General features: G+C 43.3%; 2 protein-coding genes across 2 annotated transcripts in view; one reads left to right on the plus strand and one right to left on the minus strand.

The window, feature by feature from the left end:
• The first annotated feature begins 899 nt into the window (after nucleotides 1–899).
• LENG1 (leukocyte receptor cluster member 1) lies at nucleotides 900–14970 on the plus strand. The gene is given in 5 exon segments (XM_070944525.1): nucleotides 900–1082; nucleotides 10564–10736; nucleotides 13061–13257; nucleotides 13259–13315; nucleotides 14739–14970. Coding segments are annotated over 5 exon segments (789 nt in total). The 5' UTR covers nucleotides 900–952.
• A 3243-nt stretch (nucleotides 14971–18213) lies between these two features.
• CNOT3 (CCR4-NOT transcription complex subunit 3) overlaps nucleotides 18214–20806 on the minus strand; it is a 114286-nt gene continuing 111693 nt past the window's right edge. Inside the window, exon 19 of the mRNA XM_070944353.1 lies at nucleotides 18214–19491. Within this exon, the coding sequence (XP_070800454.1) occupies nucleotides 19393–19491 (99 nt within the window). The 3' untranslated portion in view covers nucleotides 18214–19392. The remainder of the gene's footprint in view (nucleotides 19492–20806) is intronic.

Raw genomic sequence — 20806 nt, forward strand, 5'->3', positions numbered from 1 at the left:
CACCCGCCTCCATCGCTACTGGATCGGGCAATCCGGTCTGAACCGGGAGCATTTCACCCCTGCTCTGAGGTGAGTTGGGCTGAGATAGTGACTGGCTCAAAGTCACCCAGATGGTTTTTCATCCCTAAGGCAGAACTAGAACTCACCGTCTCTTGATTTCTAGACCAGTGCCTTAAGCGCTACACCAAACTGGCTTTTGCCATTAAGGCAATGTTTCCCAACCTTAGCCATTTTAAGATATGTGGACTTCAACTCCCAGAATTTTGAGAATTGAAGTCCATTCATCTTAAAATGGCTAGGGTATTCCGGGAGCTGAAGTTCACACATCTTAAAATGGCTAAGGTTGGGAAACACTGCATTTAAAAGGACTGCTGCATGCTGGGTGATTTTCTAAGGCAGTCCCTGCAGAGTGCATTACAGTAGTCTAACTGTGCAGTGAGAAGAGTTCCTGATGTCAACTCTTCCCTTTCCAGTGCTGCAAGTGACATTAATCTAGCATGTAGGGAGAAATGCTTAAGTGTGTTTTAAAAAGCAAACACCACTCTTGGTGTTACAACCACAGAGAGATATTTCAGCATTCAACAAATATCACTCCCTAGTCGAAGTGCGGTTAATCCAAACCAATGATTTTTCCAAACCTGGCCACTTTAACATGTGTGGACTTCAGCTCCCAGAATTCTCCAGCCAACATGTGGCTACGTTTGACGAACACTGGTCCAAGACAATCAAATAGCAGGTGGGAATAAAGGCGAACCAATGAGAACTCCAGATGAACAGGCCCTCCTGAGTTCGCGCAGGCAAACATGAGTGGATGCAATGAAGCATGTACAGTACGGAGGGAATGGCCACCCCCCTAAATAGAGCAAAGGGACGGAGCTCTATGGTACCCAGCAAACGATTCAGGAAACTGAGGACATTTGTGGAGATTTTAGCACTGTCATAAGCAGCAGGAATGAATATTCTTCCCAAGAAGTCGTGGCACGCCCACAACAAAGACAATGTGGCTTGCATACGACAGGATGAAGCGGAGGCTGAAGTTCAGCGCCAAAAGAGGGAGGCCTGAGTCCTGTTAGCTGAACAGGAGGAAAATAGTCATGAAGGGGCATGCGCAAAGGGGGCCGTATTGTTATGGTTTGGAATTATTGCACATGCACTGTATTCCAAGTCAAGGCAATAGTTTTAAAAACATTCTATTGTGCATGTGGGTTCTGTCCATCTGTTTTTTTTTTTCTCTGAAGGAAATGTCTCAGTTCTGGGGAGGGAAATGAATATCAAATTTATTTCTTTTTATAGAGTGTTTGCGGTTATGGTAATGTGATGACCCAGGGCAAGGCACAGAGATAACACAAACAGCTGGCAGTTCAAACCGCCCCTTTATTGCTCCAAATCTCCCCAAACGCTCCCATGTTTCTGGCAAGTCCCAGAGCAGAGTGATAACAAACCCCCACACAAACCTGAAGCAACTTCTGGCTGCAATTAATCCAGCCCACTGCTATCTGCACCAAGGCTGCACGGCAATAAATCCAAATGTATTTGGCAAATCAAGGGCAAATCAAGGAGTTCAGGGAGCAAAAGATCCTGGTAATTAATCCAGAATGCCAAAAGGAATGCAAGGACTCTTGGCAAGTTCAAACATTGGCATGCAACACTTCAGGAACTCAGTGTTTGTGTTGGGGTCCGCCAGCAGCCTGCAGAGCTGGCAGCGGAGTCGGACAGTGAGGAGGCTGGGGAGGAACATGGGCCAGTCCTGGAGTCTGGGGAAGGCCCAGATGAGGGCTCTACGTCGGAGGCAGAGATGGGGCCAGGGCCATCTGGGAGTGATGCGCGGACTCCGGAGCCCCCAGAGTCGGACAGCAGAGAGGCAGAGGAACAGGAGGAGCCTGTTCCTAGTGGACGCATGTGCAGAGCTGCCAGAAGGCAAGAGCAGCTAAAGCAAAAGGGACGACTCGGGAGTAAGACCAGGAGATGATTGGCCCCTCCCATAAGGCTTAAAAGAGAAACAAAGGCACTTGGGCCTTTTTTCAGGAAAGCAACGTTGCTAACTCTGTTTCCAGTCGGCATCTCTTGTTTGTTTCTGAACTTCGTGGGGCTTTGCCAAGTAAGGCCTTTGGCAGGGTGTCAAAGAAGATAAAGGTTGATGATTATCCCGAAAGACTTCTTCCGAAGGACTTGTTTTGCAACTAATTGGGACTCAGCTGGGAATGAACATAATTCTCAGCTGTTACAATAAAATAGGTTTATTTGGGACTAATTGTGTCTTGTAATGACTCACTAAGCCTAGGTCACAACAGTTTGTTCCTGACAAATGCCCCTCCCCACAGTGTCTCCTTAAATCTCATTTCCCCAGGTGTGCCTGGTGAAGATGGGCATAGCACTCTCCTCCTGAGTAGCCTGCTCAGTCTGCGCTGTGTGGCTATTATTTCTTTCATATAGGCCCAAGAATCAGAATGCAAGTCATGAGAATATAAACAGTATTTATTTCTTGGTTTCTATCACAGGAGAACATCAGGCAAGCTAGGCAAGCAGTCCAGGACATCAGTATATATACACAGTAGGAGGAGTCAAAGGTAAGGAGGAGTCAGTGGGAGGGACAATTGATGCATCAGTGATTAACCCCTACATGGCTTTAAGTATGTACATATAGTTAGGTATTTTCTACGTGTAACAAATCCCCCTCTAAAATACCTAACAGTTATCAATATTACAATTTATATACATATATTCAATCTCGAAGTTAGATAAGCGTGTTGTTTAACTGGTAAAGGTTTTGTTAAAATGTCTGCAACTTGTTCATTCGTATCACAATGAATACCTTTAATAAATCCTATATTAGATAACTGTCTGACATGTTTGTATTTGATATCTATGTGGCGCGACCTCTGTCCTATTGCTTCAGAAGTTGAAATTTCTATGGCTGCCTTATTGTCTTCATGGATGGTTATGGGATAATTGGGTTCAGACCAGATGTTAGATAGTAGATCGTCAAACCACGTTAAATTATTGGCCGCTTTTGATAGACAAATATATTCAGCTTCAGCTGTGGAGGTTGCGATTAAATTTTGTTTACCAGTGTACCAATATACGGGACAATTGTTTATAAGAAAGACATAACCAGATGTGCTTTTTCTGCTCTTTGAATCTCCGGCCCAATCCACATCAGCATAGCATGACAGAATAGGTCTTTCTGAATGTACAGGTTCTAAGTACAAGCAAACATCAGTAGTGAATTTTAGATATCTAAGGACCCCTTTTACCCCTTCCCAATGATATGTATTGGGATTGCTTACGTGTCTGGACAGAAGGTTAACAGCAAGAGTGATATCAGGTCTAGTCCAATTAGAAATATATAACAATGAACCAATGACTGATCTGTACAAAGTATTGTCTTTAAATGGATCACCTTCGTTGTTCATGTTCTTTGTAAAATCAGTTTGCATGGGAGTCTCACATGGTTTCGAATCAATCATGTTGCATTTTTGTAAAAGCTCTAATATTTTTTCTTTTTGAGATAATTTGAATCCTCCTTTGGTCTTATCAATTTGAATGCCTAAATATTTATTTACTTTCCCCAAGGTTTTCAACGTAAAATGTTTGCCCAATTTTTCAGAGAATTCATCACATCCATGTTTTTGTTGCCCAAAGTATAAAATGTCATCAACATATATGAGTACATATTCTATGGAATTTTCCCTTTTTGATAAAAAAACATAAATCTGCGGACGTGGCTGAAAAACCCATTTCTCTAAGTATCTTAGCCAAACACTCATACCATCTTTTTCCGGATTGCTTTAATCCGTACAAGCTCTTATTTAATAACCAAGTTTCTCCTTTCTGTATATTATTTCCGGGGGGTGCCCTCACATATATTTCTTTGTCAAGGTCAGCATGTAAATAAGCAGTTTGTACGTTGGTACATCTAAATTCAGAATGGATGCTATTGTTAGTGCGCTTTTGACACTCTCTGATCTCACTGTGGGAGAGTACGTATCTACACAATCATCTGGGAACCGTTGCGCGAACCCTTGAGCCACTAGTCTAGCTTTGTATAAGAATTCATTATTTTCTAGTTCCTTAATTTTGAATATCCATTTTGTTCCAATGGGGGTTTTACCTGCAGGTGGTTTTGCATGTGTATATACATTTAATTCCTTTAAGCTATCCATCTCCCTTTTCATTGCTTGTTCCCACTTGATCTTCTCCTCTTGTGGTAATTTTAGTATTTCCTCATATATACTGGGTGTTTTATTGTATGCATTGATAGATAGTATGTAATCTTCTAATCTTTTTGGTACTGTGTTTCTGTTGGATCTGATGGGTCTACTGGGAGGTGCCTCAGCATCATGCATATACCTTGCTTCTTTTTTAGTTAATGTATCTACTTGTATGATGGGGTGATTCTTTTTCCATTCTCTATTTGATATCTCTTGGTGTCTGGGTTTACTAATTTTTTGTGTTTTGGACTCGGTCGCATATGGTATGTGTTTTTTCTGAGTGTCTATTGTGTTTTCAGCTTCAGGATATAATTCATTTAGATGTATTTTGGACCGATTTGCATGCTCGTGGAACACAGCTGTTCTAGATATTATGAATTTATTGTTTTTGTCTATAAATCGATACCCTTTGGTCCCTGATTCATATCCCATGAATTTTAATCTTTTTGACACCTTTTCTCCTTTGCGTCTTAATTGTTTTGGAACATAGACATCAGCAGTGACACCGAATATATGTAGATGGCCAATTTTTGGTTTTCTGCCATACATGACTTCGTAAGGTGTTTTGCCAATTACGCTAGACCATAGTCTATTTATGGTATAATTTGAATATGTAAGTGCTTCGGCCCAACATTTTTTTCCTAGTCCAGCATCATCTAACACACATCTAACCATGGTTTGTAATAAAACATTTTTGTGTTCCGCGACTCCATTCTGGAATGAGGAAAAAGGTGAAGATTTGAAATGAAGTATTCCCTGCATTCTTAGCCAATTGGAAAATTCTTTTGACAAAAATTTTGATCCCCTATCTGTCATTATTTGCTTGATTTTTATATTATGTTGGGTCTCTACTCTTTTGTGGAATTCTTTAAATTTTTTAAACACTTCGTTTTTCTGGTTGAGTGTGTATACAAAACCATATCTGCTGAAGTCATCAACTATGGTCAGGAAGTATCTTTTTCTATACTTAATTGATGGCTTCATGGGACCAACTAGGTCCATATGTACCAGTTGGAAGATTGAATGTGTGGTACGTGTGGCTTTTGTTGGCCTAGGTTTGTTTTTGAGTTTTGAAGATTTGCACACAGAACATTCTAAATAATTTTTACAATTTTTTACTTTTAAATCATCAGAACATTCTAACTTTTTTTGAATAACAGGGAAACTGGCATGTCCCAGCTTCCTATGGAGTAAATGTGCGCACTCATCATGCATTGGCTTACCATTGGATATTTTCTCAATAGAAACATCATCATCAGTGTGGTCATTTTTCATGTCATATTCAATACCTTCATGATTACTTGTCTTACATTTTTTGTTTCCTAACAGTATGTTTGTGTGTGCTCCTTCATCATCTTTTGGGTGAAAGTATGTCAATCCTTCTTTGGTAACAATATTTCCTATATCCCTTTTGTTTTTAGTCATATACACTTTTCCATTTTTGAATGTAGTTTCTATCTCCTTTTCTTCACTTAATTTAAGGGTAGCTAATATGTTATGTGGGATTTCGGGAATAAATAATACCCCCTCTATTTTCCCTATGCCTTTGATGTGTGTGTTGCCTATCCCTTTCACTAGGACTTTGTCTTGATTAGCCACTTTAACATGGTAATTCTTTTCTATGAAATCATTGAGAAGTTCCTTATTATTGGTGGTATGGTTAGTGGCTCCAGAGTCAATAAGCCATGTGTTACTTGATTCTGTTGGTGTGAGTTTGTTATCCCCTAGTCCATATAGTGACCCATGTCTATCCTCCTTATAATTGTCTCTGTAACTTTTTCTATCTTTAGTGATGGATGGATGGATGGATGGATGGATGGATGGATGGATGAATCTCTATGTTTATATCTGTAATCAGGTGAATGTCTGTCTGAGAAGTTTCTGACCTCTCCCTGCGATATGCTTGGTCCCTATTTCTTGTATGTTTTGGACAGTCTCTCATATAATGGTTCTTTGAACCGCATGTGTGACACTCTGGTGTATATCTACCTCTGCTTTGGAACTCTACCTTCTTTGTAGTTCTACTTTCCCTGTGACTCATGGAACGTTCCCTTCTCAGGTTATCCTCTGATATGAGTTTGTTAGTAAGTGTTTCCAATGATAGGTTCTCTAAACTGAGACTGTCTAACAGGGTTATATAGGTATCCCAACTAGAATCTAATGAGTTGATTATAATACTCTTTAAACTCCCTTCTGAAATATTTTCCGCTCTTTGAATAAGCTCAGCTCTGGTGGCAATTAAATTTAGAATATGTTCACTCATGGGTGTTCCACTTTTTAGTCTGGCAGAGTGAAACTCCCTAGAAATCCTGGTTGTTGTGGCAACACTCTTACTGTGAAACAAGTTAAACAATTTTTGAAATATTTCAGAAACAGTTAAGTTGTGTTCAATGCTAGGGTAAATGCTAGGTGATATAGTGGCAATGAGAATATAATAAGCTTTATGATGTAAACAGTCCAGTTCAAAAGTCCAGGGTTTGCTGGGAGGATTATTAATAAAAAATAACATGTTTTCTCTTAAATATATAACTTGGAGCTGTTGACTCTATTCCAATAAGTTTGATCCATCTAGTTTTAATTTTATAAAGTCTGCTGGTAAAGCCCCTGGATTGTGTGAAGAATTACTTACAGTCTGTCGCTGTCCATGGTTTAGGTCTTTAGTGAACTCACAATATGGTGTTGGAATGCTAGAGGTATATCTGTACCAACTTGTGTCTATGTTTTCTCCATTTTTTCTTACAGAGACGTTCTGCGCATGCTCGTAGCTCATTTTTCTCCAGCAGTCGCCGAGGAAGGATCCTGTGCTCGCGGCTCTGGGGAGAAGGCCCCATTCTTCAGGATGTTCTTCTGCCTCGACTCTGGGAGGCCTCAGGTAGTCGATGGTCACCTGGGAGGTCGTTCGAGTCACCGGGGCATTCCTGCTGCTCTGCTGGTCAGCAAAGTCATCGCGGAGGGTCCGACGGCCCTGTTCCTCTGCGCGGCTGCAGAACTGGGCCTGGTCTGGATCATTGTCATCGGAATACATTGACTGCTCAGCGTGATGTCTTCTGATCGGTGAGTATGATCTTTTATTTCTGGGTTCTTGTGTGGTTCGCGAGTGTGCCTGGCAGCTGGTTTCAGTGGGTGGTGGCTTGTAAGTCTTTTTGCGTGTGGCGGCTTCTTCTTTTATGTAGTTTAATTCAGTTTGTTGTTTGTCATAGGTAGATTTAGTGGATTTTTTCTGTTCGTCCAGCTGTGGGTCCGGTAATTTTAGTTTTTTTCCAAATACCGCGGTTAATACTCGCATGGCATTATTTATTTCTAGTGGGGAAGGCTGGATAGGTAAATCATCTTTTAATAGTTTATCGTCTGTTTCTGTTGTTTGGTAGGTGTTTTTTTCGTAGGCCCCACTCCCCGCCTTGGGATTCGAATTTCGAGATCCCATTGGCTGCTGGTCGGCCATCTTTAATGAGTTAGTCATGCAAGATGGCCGCCATGAAAAAGGCACGAAATCGTCGCCGGCTTCATCATCAGTTATACAGTTAGTATTTGGTTTTCCTACCTCGCTTTCTTCATCTTGACTGGATTCATCTTCCTCCTCATCTGTCGCTGCTCCGTGATTTTCTATGAGATTGCAGAGTTTCGCTAATAGATTTGGATCGTTCGGGATTTCTTCTATCAGTTTAATTATTTTCTTTTTCATGTCATCCTCTTTTTTGATGACTGAGGGAGTATCTTCATTTTTGGTTTGTTGTTCCTTGATATCTGGCAGTATCTCATTATTGGAAAGTTTCTCTTCTTTCTCTGCCTTTTCCTTCAGTGTGGTTTCTGTAGGAGTTAGTTGAGCTGCCATTCTTTTTTTGAGTGATCTGGTAATAGCTCTTCTTTTACCTTCATCCAGCTTTGGAGTTTCTTGAATCTTTGGATTGGTTGGGCCTTTAAACCATCCTCTGCTACCAACTTGTGGCTATTATTTCTTTCATATAGGCCCAAGAATCAGAATGTAAGTCATGAGAATATAAACAGTATTTATTTCTTGGTTTCTATTACAGGAGAACATCAGGCAAGCTAGGCAAGCAGTCCAGGACATCAGTATATATACACAGTAGGAGGAGTCAAAGGTAAGGAGGAGTCAGTGGGAGGGACAATTGATGTATCAATGATTAATCCCTACATGGCTTTAAGTATGTACATATAGTTAGGTATTTTCTACGTGTAACACGCTGATCACGCCTTCTCTGCACTCTCCGAGCCCTTGGATCAGGAGGGGGTGGTCCTTGCTCCTTGTCTGAGCTCTGTCACTCATGTTCATTCTGCCTCTGTTCCTCCCTGCCTGCAGGCCTTACTAATTCTGAGAAGCCTTGCCTGGACTGACTCTGCCCTTCTCCATTTTCATCCAAGGCCAATGAAGCTGCCCTCTCAATTGCTGTCAGTTCTTGTTCCAGCTCATCTTCCCCCGCAGATTCAGACTCCGACCGGGGGGGGGGGGGGGCGGCATGACTAGCTAGGTATTATTTTAGTACATGCATCTACTCAAATCCATAAAAGTTAAGTGCTTCCAAATGGACAGATCTAATTCCCTAGTGTGGAAGTGAGGTCAAAACTATTTCCAGAGACCTAACTCCTATTTGGCTACTGTTCAGAAAGAGTTGCAGTGCTAAAGCTTTATATGTGTTGGAAGAAATACCCGGGTCCAGTTCCAAGCCGGGAGAAAGGCACTGGAGACAAAATGGAGGCTGGAGGCTGATTGGAAAGAGGGTCCATTTATTGATGAAGCAGAACCACCAAGCATGTGTGATTCTGGGTAACTGACCACATGGAGTTGAGATTGGGGGGTATTTATACCTTCTCTTGGGCTTTGCACTTGAGCTTCCTGTTCAAGAACATGTATTTTATTGGCTGTTGACAGACTCCCATGGTGCCATGTACAAATCCTAGGAGTTTGTCTGAAGTTTGGGCTGATGCAATGAAGGGGCTTGTTGGGCAATTCCTATTGTGGCTGAGGGCTAATCCTACCTTTGTTCAGACCTTGCTGCAGGGAATTTGCTTATGAATAGAGCTAGCTATCTCTTTATCTCTTTAAGTGTTGACATTTGCTGAGGGCTATTAAGAAAGGTGGGGAGCTATTGAGTCTGCTTCCTGCTTCTAAAAAAACATGTTTCCAGGGAAATATAATATTTTGCCTTTTTTAATATTTCTCAAAATATTTCATTCTTCTAGGAGAGGGGTGGGTGCTAACTTTCTATATATGGGATCTAAACATTCTGTCTGGATTCTATCTCTTTGTGCATTCTGCATTGTCAGAATATTCATGAACTGGCAGAGACATGGTAACAAGGTCAGCCAATGAATAGGCATAGCAACTAGATTAGCCAATGAGGGCTGTTTAGAAACAGAAATTTAAGCAAGAAGTCTGGACATGGCTTAGCTCTGTGCTCAGCTCTAAAAGCAAACTAGTCTGCTGCTGGAACTGAAAGCAATCTCTCCTCTCTACCACGTTGGAAGAATCTGCTGTTGGTATTGTAAATTTACTTCATGTGTTGTTATGTATATAAAGAAGTTAATGAATCCTGCTGAAGCAGTTTACCTGTGTGTGCTTTCTGGATTTGATTTTTTGCAACAAACTCTAACATGCATACAGAATGATCCTGCATTCATCTTCCTGCATGGATTAATAAAGAAGCAAAGCTAAACCTGAATTTTATCCAGAATTTTAGAAAAAATCTGAACAATGTGGCAGAGAGTTTGGTTTTGACAACAACGGCATTCCATTGTTGTCAAAATCAAACTGCCTGCCACATTGTTCAGATTTTTTTAAACAACAGAAGCATCCTCAGTTTTAAAAATGCATTTAAACAAATCAGATGACTTGAGCCTCAAAGTTATCTTTGGGGTGTACTTACATATTCCAAGAATGAGATTTCTTGATATTTCTGCGGGCAAGATATTCTAATGACGTGTGCCATCTGTTGAAAAGACTGATATAATTTTATTTATCTAAAGATTTGATTTACATACCTGCCCATCAACAATGACTCTGAATGGGGGTCAGTGATAAAAATAAAACAATGCACAAACACACAAACCAAAATACACAGCAGCTGAGAAAACCAACAGTCTTCCACCGATGCAGGACACCGATCACTTGGCACACTCTGGAGCCTCAGCCTCGAACACAGTGCCAGATCTTTGGAGCTTTATGAAAGACAGCAGTTGCATCCTAAGTTTTAATTGGCAGCTAATTTTGAATGTGAAACAGCATTCATTATCTGGGATTCTTCTGTACATCCGGCCTGAATTGATGAAATTTGAGAAAAACCTGATTTAAGAATAGCTAGTCTGAAAGGTTTTAAACTGATCTGCCTTTGATTTTAGGCCCAGACTGAATTCTTACAGAAGAAAGCACGTCTGTCAGCTGCAGAAGGTGATAAGAGTGACTCAAACCTTGTTTCTTTGGATTCAGAAAAGCCCTCAGGACATCTTAACCTCTTTCAGGGGTTGCAAGAGGGTGGCAACAAAGAATATGAGGAGAAGAAGCAGGAAAAAGTAATAGTGGAAAAGTAGGAATGGAGTTTGCCAAAATTCTGTTTTCTCTAGTTTACCTAAGTGGGCACTGAAAGCCTTGATAGAGGCAGGCTCCTTTTTATGGGTTCTGAGAACGAGGTATGGACAGTAATGAGGTAGAAATGAGGTAAATATAGCCAATAAGAAATAAGGTGAATAAAAGAAATAATCATACCAAGTCAGATACATAAAGTCAGATCAAATATATGAACTCTGAATAACCTTCTCTATTGAACTTTGAGAGAACCTCTCTATTCACATTAGTATACGTGCTTGTTAGAGGCAGCTGAACTTCATTATTGGTAAATATATCTTCTGATGAGGCCCAGCTGTCATCCATCAGGAGAGCTAAGAATGGTGTTCTGGTGAATGACAAACTCGGATAAAGAAAAGAAGCTAAGCAATTAGTTCATGGATTTCCTCATAATTACTTGACCTATGACACTGTGTCAAACACACTGATTCTATACATCTTAATAGAATCAAAAACTACGGAAATTCAGATATATGTGAACATCTGAACGGATATACATGGGAGACAGAAAGTCACTTATTGTTTAAAGTATAGCCATAATTTCTGCATTTAAACATTACAGCACTTAAAGGAAAGTTGTAAACTATAAAGTGATGGGTTAGTAAAGTTGTAATAGTTTAATAATTAGTAAATGATGGAGTAGTGAAGATATGTAGCCACAAGAATTTTATTAACTAGTATGTAATGGTTTGGTAATTAGTAAAGTGTAATGTAAGTATAATGTATTTTTAATGTAACCATATATGGAAACCGGAAGGGCTCATAGAACTCTTTGTCTTGAAAACATATATAAATCGTGAAATCATAATTCGTCCTTGTTCAGTTTTGCAACAACCAAAAACTGCACTGAACCTTTGCACAAATAAATGCATCTGTCTGACCCAGGAATGTGTTCCAGCCTTTCATTTCTATAACAGTAATATTAATATTTAGGTACAGACCTTTTAAATATATTAAATAAATCTGCTTAGTAAATAGAATCCTGATTTAGCAGGTTTTTTTTTTTTACACTAAATACATTTTTTCCTTCCTGATAATCTAAACAACTTCAGGCTAATATGTCGATGAAAACTCTCTGTTATCCAGGCAAAAGTGTCTGAAGGTTGAATCATGGCAACTGGATTAAACTTTCAGACACCTTTGCCGGTGTTGGAAGAAATGTCCATCTGGGTTCAGTTCCAAGTGGGGAGAAAGACACTGGAAACATGGAGGCTGTTTGGAAAGATGGTTTAATGGTGGACAGGACCACATGGGTTTTTGGGTCCTGGGCAAATGAGCACATGGAAGAGAGACATATATTTATACCCTCTCCTGGGCCCCGCCTTAGAGCTTTCTATTCCTGTGTAAGGGCACGTATCCTGATTGGTTGTCAGACTCCAATGGGGCCATGCAGGGGTAACTTTGTAGGTTGTCTTGAGTCCCAGGCTTGGTTGAATCTTGCTGGGTGATGATGTAATGAAGAGGATTGTGTTCTGAAAGGGTGTTGGGCAATTCCTATTATGGCTTAATGGCTTTGTCCTGGTTTGGATCTTGAGTGAGGACTAATCTTATTATGTCCTGAGGGTGAAGGTCTTTTGTTTTGTAGATAAGCTGGCCCAGCCTTTTGTCTTGTAGATAGGTTGGCACCAAAATATCTGCTGGGGGGCAGAAAGCTGAGGCTCTGAGTTTATGTCTTTAGAAACATGTTTCTCCTTTAGGGAAAATATAATATTCTGCCTTTTTAATATTTCCTAGAATATTTCATTCTTCTAGGAGAGGGGTGGGTGCTAACTTCCTACACCAGGATGACTTGAGAATTTTCATTGACATATTGCAACACATTTTGGAGAGGAAATCCCTGAGGTTGTGGCAAGAGTTGGTACATTCCAACGACTCTCTTCCTAGCTAGCTTGCTCTGACTTTTGAAGCTGCCTGGAGGAGCAGCGAAACATCTCAAAGCAACAAAAAAAATTAGTCCTGTTGCCATGTTTCAACCTTCAGACTTCAGCTAACTTTCATATCCTAAATAATCATGTTCTTGTACTTTAAACCACAGTAGCACAATGCCTATTGGTTACTGTTAATTAAAACCTGTCAGAAAGGTGGGATTATAATCTGTTAGTGATATTCTGCATTGGGTCCCATGGAGTTCACTAAATCCATAGTAAGCAGTTTGCTTTAGAGAAGAATAGGGAAATACTACTTTAGATAGAATTATATACCTGGAGTACTAGAATGTGTGTGTCTGTGATGGATAGTATGAGTAATTTCCTTGGCTTTTTATTCCTTACAGGAGCGAAAGGAAAAAGTTTTAAGAATCCTGATTTACTTGGGCCAAAGTGCAGCCGAGTCTCAGACGTCCATTCCCTGGTACCAGGAGCTGCCAGATCGTAGCAAAGCCATTGCCAAGGATGAGAAACTTAAGGGAAGGCTGGACCCCTTGGCTGAGATGGGGAAAGATTTATACAAGAAGAAGTGCTCTCATAAAATGGAAGAAAGAGAAAGGAAAACCGAAGCACAACAAAAGCAAAGAAAACCTAGCACTTAGGTGGGTATCCTTTTTGTTGTGCACTCAGGAAAATGGTCAATATTGAGCAGCACATGGCTGTTCGGTGACTGTGATGGAGTTTCTGTTTTTCCAGAGCATCCACAACTACTCTTTGCCAGGCAGCTTTGATTTTGGAGACGAGGCAGGGAGAAACTGAGTTGACGCTAAACTGAAGCCCTTACTTGATGTAGATAGAATATCAACCTGTAATTGAATGCTGCACGAAACAAACAAACAAATTTAGGAAATATGAAGGGTTTTTTTTTTTTTGCTGATGTGGTTGGAAGAGATGTCACTCTAAAAATCATAATGTAGGGTGGTGGGCCTACTGGTATTTGAGGATTAGATCCGATTTTGTATAAATCTGTCAAGCTACCTTTGTGAATTTGCAGAATAAAACACAAGGTTTTAGGTGTTTTATTGGGATGCAAACTGGGTTGCATCTTTTGCTTGTCTGGAATAAAGCCACCTTATGTGTAGCTGTCATAGAATCACAGAGCATGTGCTGAAAGTACATGACAGTATCAGCCATGTTGGAGTTAAGCTGATTAAAACAATAGCCCTTCCAATTCTGCAGAACTTCATATTCTATGCACGACAATATTATCTGCCAGTTTTAACTGGGCCCTGAGGAATACAAAAGCAGATCTCTACTACTGAGCTATACAGTTAGTCCTTGACTTACGACCACAATGGAGCCCAAAATTTCCATTGCTAAGCAAGACAGTTGTTAAGTGAGTTGTGCTGCATTTTATGACCTTTTGGACAGTTGCTAAGCAAATCACTGCAGTTGTTAAATGAATCTGGCTTTCCCTGTTGACTTTGCTTGTCAGAAGCTAGCTGGAAAAGTTACAAATGGTGATCACGTGACTTTGGGACAGTGCAACTATCACACATACATGCCCCTCGTCAAGTGCCCAAAATTTGAACAAGTGACCATTGGGGATGCTACAACGGACATTAAGTGTAAATACCGGTCATGTCACTTTTTTCATTGGCATTGTAACGTCAAATGGTTACTAAACGAATAGTTGTATGTCAAGGACTAGCAATTGCACTTATATACCATAGTGTTTTAAAGCACTCTCTGAGAGGTTTACAAATACTAGCATATTCTTCATTTTACCAACCTTGGAAGAATGAAAGGCTGAGTCAAACTTGAGCGTTGCCAGGATCAAACTCCTGGCTGTGGGCAGAATTAGCCTGCAATACTGCATTCTAACCACTGCGCCACCACGGCTCCTACAACCTGTAATTCCTTCCCTAAAATTCAGTGCATACTTGGAGAGCCCAAAACACCTGATTATTGAGACAACAGAATTTAGGCAAACCATACCTTTACCTCCCCTCACGGATTGATAAACTTTCCTGGGTCCCGTGTCTCTTCACTTTCCTTCTTATTGCTTTCCCTTTTCCTTTACAGGCCTTCATCTACTTCCACATCTTGCTCTCTGGAACAGCTCCGCCAGGAAAGGTTGCAGCGGAAATGGGCCGAACGAGCTCGAACCAAATCTCTCCTTGCCCAGAGATCTGGAATGGGTCCACGCCGGGAGGAAGAGGAAATGGATGAAAGAAAATGTGGCTACAACTCACAGTTCAACCCCCAGCTGGCAAGACAGTGAGCAGTGAAAGAAAGTCGAATTGAGTGGGTATAAAGCAGTCCAACCCAAGTTCTTCAGCTGAAAATGTTTAGTCCAAAATGCTTCATAAAATTCCTGGCCATAAACCTGCAAAATCAGGCCAAAAATGACTTGTCAAATGGCTTCTAGGATGACCTTTACTCAATTATAATTATCATTCACTGGAACACAATATTGAGCAGGAAAATCAGCCAGACAATTAATCTATTTTTGCCGTTTGCTCTGAATTGCCAGAAAAGAAAAAAAAATACACAAAGCTGGATTGATAAAGGATACAATTTCCTGATCCAGTAACTTACCTGCTTTATTCTTTATAGCCTTCGTGAAGAAAAATTAAAAAATGTTTTATGGGTGGTGCGCACACATTTGCGAACCGGTAGGGAAGTTAAGTGAATTTTACCCCTGGTTTACTGCCCTAAGAGACGGACCAAGGTACTAGTCAAAAAGCACCAAACCTGGGATACACTGAGACTTCTTCAAGAATGAATGGTGGAAGATCCTGGAGGTGGTGAGGGGTCATTCTTCCATTTTTTTGTCTGTGGTCCAGTTAGTTGAGAAAATTAGTATTGCCAGTTTTCCTGCTGTTGTGATTCAGTGCTCATCTTTGTATGTGACCTTCTGCCATTAGAGAAATGAGCATGAGAAAGATTTTGGCCCGTGATTTATCCTTGTAATAGGAGCATTCAGAGGCAGTAGTTGTAATCAGGGGTGACATGCTAACAGTTCAGACCGGTTCGGGAGAACCGGTAGCAGATATTGGGGCTCGTTCACCGAACTGGTAGCAATTGCTGGCTGGCCATGCCCCCGAGCTGGTCTGCAGCCCGCAGTCCTGGCATGCTTCCCTGCCTTCTATGCGTCCCGGTGGCCAGCTTGCAAAGGCAGGCAAGCGGAAGACCACGTGGAAGGCAGGCAAGCATGGCAGGGCTGCGGGGAAGGAGCTAGCAGCTTACTTACTTCCCCGCAGCCCTGCCATGCTTGCCTGCCTTCCACGCTGCCTTCCTGGCGATCCCCCATGCCTGCTTGCCTTCCGAGATCAGTGTCCAGCTAACCCTAACACCCATGCCCTTAGGGGAGACGCAGTGGCTACCTTTGCCCAAATCCCCTCGCATCTTTCGGAAGCAATTGGGAGGAGTGGGAGGGGGGGACAGCACCCAGCAAAGGCCAGGAAGACCCAGCCACCCCTTCCCTCCCTCCTCTTCCCCCCCTTTCTCCTGTCTGGCTGGCAAGAAACAGGACATGGACAGCCGCCGCTGTGCTATTCTACCTCCTCTGCAAAACTGCTCCGCGGCTACACTCACCTCCAGCGCCCCGATGCAACACCTGCAGCTTGCGCGGGGCAGACCATGGCAGCTGCAAGGTCGAGATGCTGCCCGTGCAAGGGGGGGAGAATGCAGGCATCACACCAAGCAGCCCTCCTCCTCCTCCTCCGCCAGCTTTGAGGCTGGGCAGGGCTCAGAGCGGCAAGAGGGAAGGCAAGGCGACTGCGACTTTCTCCTCCTCCTTGCGGGGTTCATCAAGTTTGTTTTGCAAGCTCACCCAAGGTTTGCAACTTTGCACAGCCTTTGGGGCTTTTGTGCAGCAAGCCCCCCTCTTCCTCCTCCTCAGCTCTAACATGGGTTTTTAATTCATGAGGAAGAGAAACCCTCCCCATCACACCTGAGGACCAATTAGTTTTTCTTGTTGCTCGCAGCGGGAATCCAGCCTTTGTGTGGGAGAGTTGCTTCCTGCTGGCTTGGGGGAGATGCAACCGTTGTGCTGGGGCTGAGAAGGGTGGCGGCGCCAGCGCTGAGAGGGGCCGATTGCTTTTTTCCTTCTCCTGCCGCTGCCACTTGAGCCGACACTGCTGCTCCGCTGGGGTGTGCATGGGCAGTCCCGGGAGGGCGGGCAGTTGTAAGGCTGACACTGGCGGTGGGAAAGGGAGACCAGCTGCGCTCGGCCAAAGAGCCGCCTCGGGGGAGCATGGTGAGGCTCACTCGCCTTTTGGGCTTGGCACGCTCGGCTTCCACGGGGCCTTTGGGTGCCTGCTGCCCGCTTGCCTTCCTCTCCGCCTTGGGTCCTGCTGCCTGCATCCAGCCCATGATGGGAGATGTGCTGCTTCATGGTAATGCAGGGTAAGTGATGTAGGAAAGGTTATGATGTGTTAATTAGCCAAGTTATGTAAAAACAGGACTGTAGATTGTCCCATAACTTGAAACTACAAAACCACTTCTTAAAAGGATACTTCCTGAACAATTGTTATGTAGTTTTGCTTGGCTTATTCTATTGCGAGAAACTGAGATTGGTTTGTAACTCGGGACTTAAAGCTTAGTATGCTATGTATTGTAGTCATGATTGACTGTTTGTGACCAAATTACTGAAGGATTCTCCGAGATTGGTTGTGAAATAAGTGGCCACAATTTGCTTCAAATGTTGCTGGTTATCTGGCTGCTTCTTCATTATCCAAATAAACATTTCCCTTTTTAATATATTCTCGTTCTGATGTTGTCCTGGTCAGCCATAAGCTATATTATTTTGGAATATTACAAACTGTCACAAAAGCTAGCAAATTGCCTTGCTCAAAGCAGGCCAAGGAAATTTACTTCTAGTCATGCTTATAAAAATAAATGTTCTTGCTTTAGGCTTCTAAGTAGGCTTTATAGAGAAAGGTGACATTATCACCACATGAATAGTTCATGTACAGTGAATGTGGCTTCCAGCCCTTAAATGGGCTCAAAAGGATAGCACTGGAGGCAATACAGGTAATCGTTGATTTACAACAGTTCATTTAGTGACCGTTCAAGGTGACAGCATTGGACAAAGTGACTTATGATCATTTTTCACATATACGACCATTGCAGCATTCCCATGGTCACGTGATCAAAATTCAAACATTTGGCAACTGATTCGTATTTATGACAGTTGCAGTGTCCCAGGGTCACGTGATCACCTTTTGACAAGCAAAGTTAATGGGGGAGCCACTTAACAATCATGTTACTAACTGAACAACTGCAGTGATTCACTTAACAGTGGCAAGAAAGGGTGTAAAATGGGGCAAAATTCACCTAACAATTGTCTTGCTTAGCAACAGAAACTTTTGGCTCAATTGTGGTTGTTAGTCAAGGACTACCTGTATATTCCAGGGAGCCTTCAGACAGGGCTTGAATATATTATGCATCATTCTGACTTGCAGCTCATATCCCAAGATTACGGAGTCCTTTCTCCCACCCCCAAGGTTTGGTGGTTTTCGTCCCCCTTCCCTGTACAACAGAAGAAGAACACTCATATAAAACTATTTATTCATAAATATTTTCCAAAATGAAAATAGGCTTACGAAAAACTATCTTAACAGCGGCGTGGGAAGGATGCTCCAGTTCAGGGGGTTGGTTGAGGAGAGAGATCAGTCCCACCTCCACCCCCAAAGTTTTCCCAAATGTCTCCCTTTCCAATTAGGAATAAATTGCAAGTCTTATTGGGGAGACGGGGGGGTGTCTTCCTGTGGGAGGAGCAGATGATTAGATACAAGCTCTTATCAAATTTATGGTGGCAATATTTTGGAAAGTTGGAAAGGAGAAGCAGCGTTGGGGATGGGGGAGAAGGTGGAATCCCTTAAAGTCATTGTTCCAGTCAGGAAAAGGACTCTTCCAAATGAGGAGGACTAAGGGCGTGACGATGGTAGATGGCCTTTAAGGGTTTCTCCTTACAACTTGCAAAAAAAGCAAGTCAAAAATTATGGCAGCCAAAAACTGACAGGGGCCAATCCACCAGAATTTCCGTGGTCACTGGGAGCCTTTGTAACCTGAGGGCGATGCTTCCAAATTTGCAAATTCTATTATTTTTGCCAATTTACCATTTCCAGCAGTGGTGAGTAGACAAGGGGGTCAGAGAACGGTCACCACAAAGGTTCATGGGACCCAATATTATCAAGATCATACTTGGGCATCTATCCAAATGGGGGACAGTGTTTGCACCAAAAAAGTTTGGGGAGGGCTGGCAAAAGGGCAAGTGGGGTGTTCATGTTTGCTGCAATAATTACAGGACTGAAATGCTCTTATTTAGAACACACACACAAAATGGAGAACGGGGGAAGTCACTCTTTTGGTGGGATTCTCAAATATTTTTTTTCCTTTTAATCTCCATTCTGGCACCCAAACCCAGTGCGCAAGAAGGGTGTTTCCCCCTGTTTCTGACCTCTTCACAAGCAGAAGAGAGCAAAGAAAAGGAAGAGGAGAAGTCTGCCACTGCTGCTGCCCCTCCTCCTCCATTCTGTGGTCATTTTTAAAACTTGCATGCATTTTTTAAAAAAATGTGCGGCTTTCCCCCTCCCACCCCACTTGTGATCTGGGGAAGAAGATGAAGAGAGATGAGGGGTAGGTGGGTCTTCCTTTGCTGCTGCCCCCAGCACACCGCCACAGCTGTCTCTGGAAGGAAAACCTGTCAACCCCTGCTGGCCCCAGGGCATCACTGCAGGTCCCGGTCTTCCAGGTAGCGGTATTCAAAGGTGAAACCCTCCTTTTTGCGCTGGCCCCATTTCTCGTAGTCAAAGTAGATGTAAGTGCCCTGAGCAGAAACAGGAAAATACAACATAGTTCATTACCTCTTACCTGACTGAACGTATTTACTTGTACTAAAGCAGGGGTGTCAAACTCAAGGCCCGCAGGCCAGATGCAGCCCACGCGGTCATCCTGGAAATGGTAAGGGGCCGACCCATCCCAGTGGCCATGCATGTGTGCAGGAGGCGGTGGCCGCATACGTGCACAAGCCTGGCTCATGCTATCCCGGCAGGCACGCGTGCGCACAGGAGGTGGGGGCACACCGGGATGGGTGGGGTGGGCCGGGCTTGTGCGAGCATGCACCTGCAGTAGGGGTTCTGCAGCTGGCCCTCCAAGAAGCAGGTGTGGCGGCAATGGTACAGGCAGCAGCAGAGTCAGGGGGTAGACACATGATGTGCACCACCGGACGTGCCTGCTCTATCCCATGTGACTGGGAAAGGGCAGGTGGCTGCCCGGCGCATCCAGCAGGCCGAACCACGTGACTCTCCCATGCACCTCTGCTTCTGGTTATTGCTGCCGCCGCAGGCCAAGACAAGGTGAGAAGGGTGTGGGGCGGCTGCTGCCAGACACCATTGGCCTGCCTTACTCTGTCCTGTTTTGGCTTGCGGTTGGAGAGCAGGTCGCCGCTAGCCATCTCCTTGACCCCCTCGTGGTTCTTGCTCTTGACCTGTGCGGGGAGCGTTCCCTTCGCGCACCTGACACACCTCATCACCACTGTGGGCCGCTGCCACCACCAAGGCCGCCAGCAGCTTGCGCAGGTCCATTAGGCCGCTGCTGTCGCTGCCTGGAGCACCAGGCCCACCCAGCCCAAAGGAGGCGAATCAGCTAGAAAGTCCAAGTAGAGGTGGTAGAGCATGCCCAGGCGCAGCAGGCAAAAGACATCCACCGTGAGCAGGGAAAGCCAGATCCCCATTGGCACCATGGTTGCCCAGGGCCAGCAGAGATTGGGGGGGGGGGGCAGCATGCAATTCCGGTTGGGCCTGGGCGGCCATGGCACCAACGGGGATCTGGCTTTCCCCACTCATGGTGGCTGTCTTTTGCCTGCTGGGCCTGGACGTGCTCTACCATCTCTACTTGGACTTTGTTCTGTCCCCAACCACACGCACACACACCAACAGACGTTCAAGAGTTAAAGACCAAACCAGCCGGCAAAATCCTTTTCCTTATGATAACGGAACTTGGCAACAACCTAGTGGCTGCCTGCCAAGAGTTTATTATTTACGAAGAGGAGAGATAACTTCTCCCCACTCCTGGTACATCAAAAGAAACAGCTCAATAATTACAGAGTCAATCAAGTCCAGAGATAATCCAGCAAAGTCTAT

Source organism: Pituophis catenifer, unplaced genomic scaffold, assembly GCF_029215685.1.
Source record: "Pituophis catenifer annectens isolate HBS135680 unplaced genomic scaffold, rPitCat1.0.hap2 SCAF_5, whole genome shotgun sequence".
NCBI lineage: Eukaryota > Metazoa > Chordata > Lepidosauria > Squamata > Colubridae > Pituophis > Pituophis catenifer.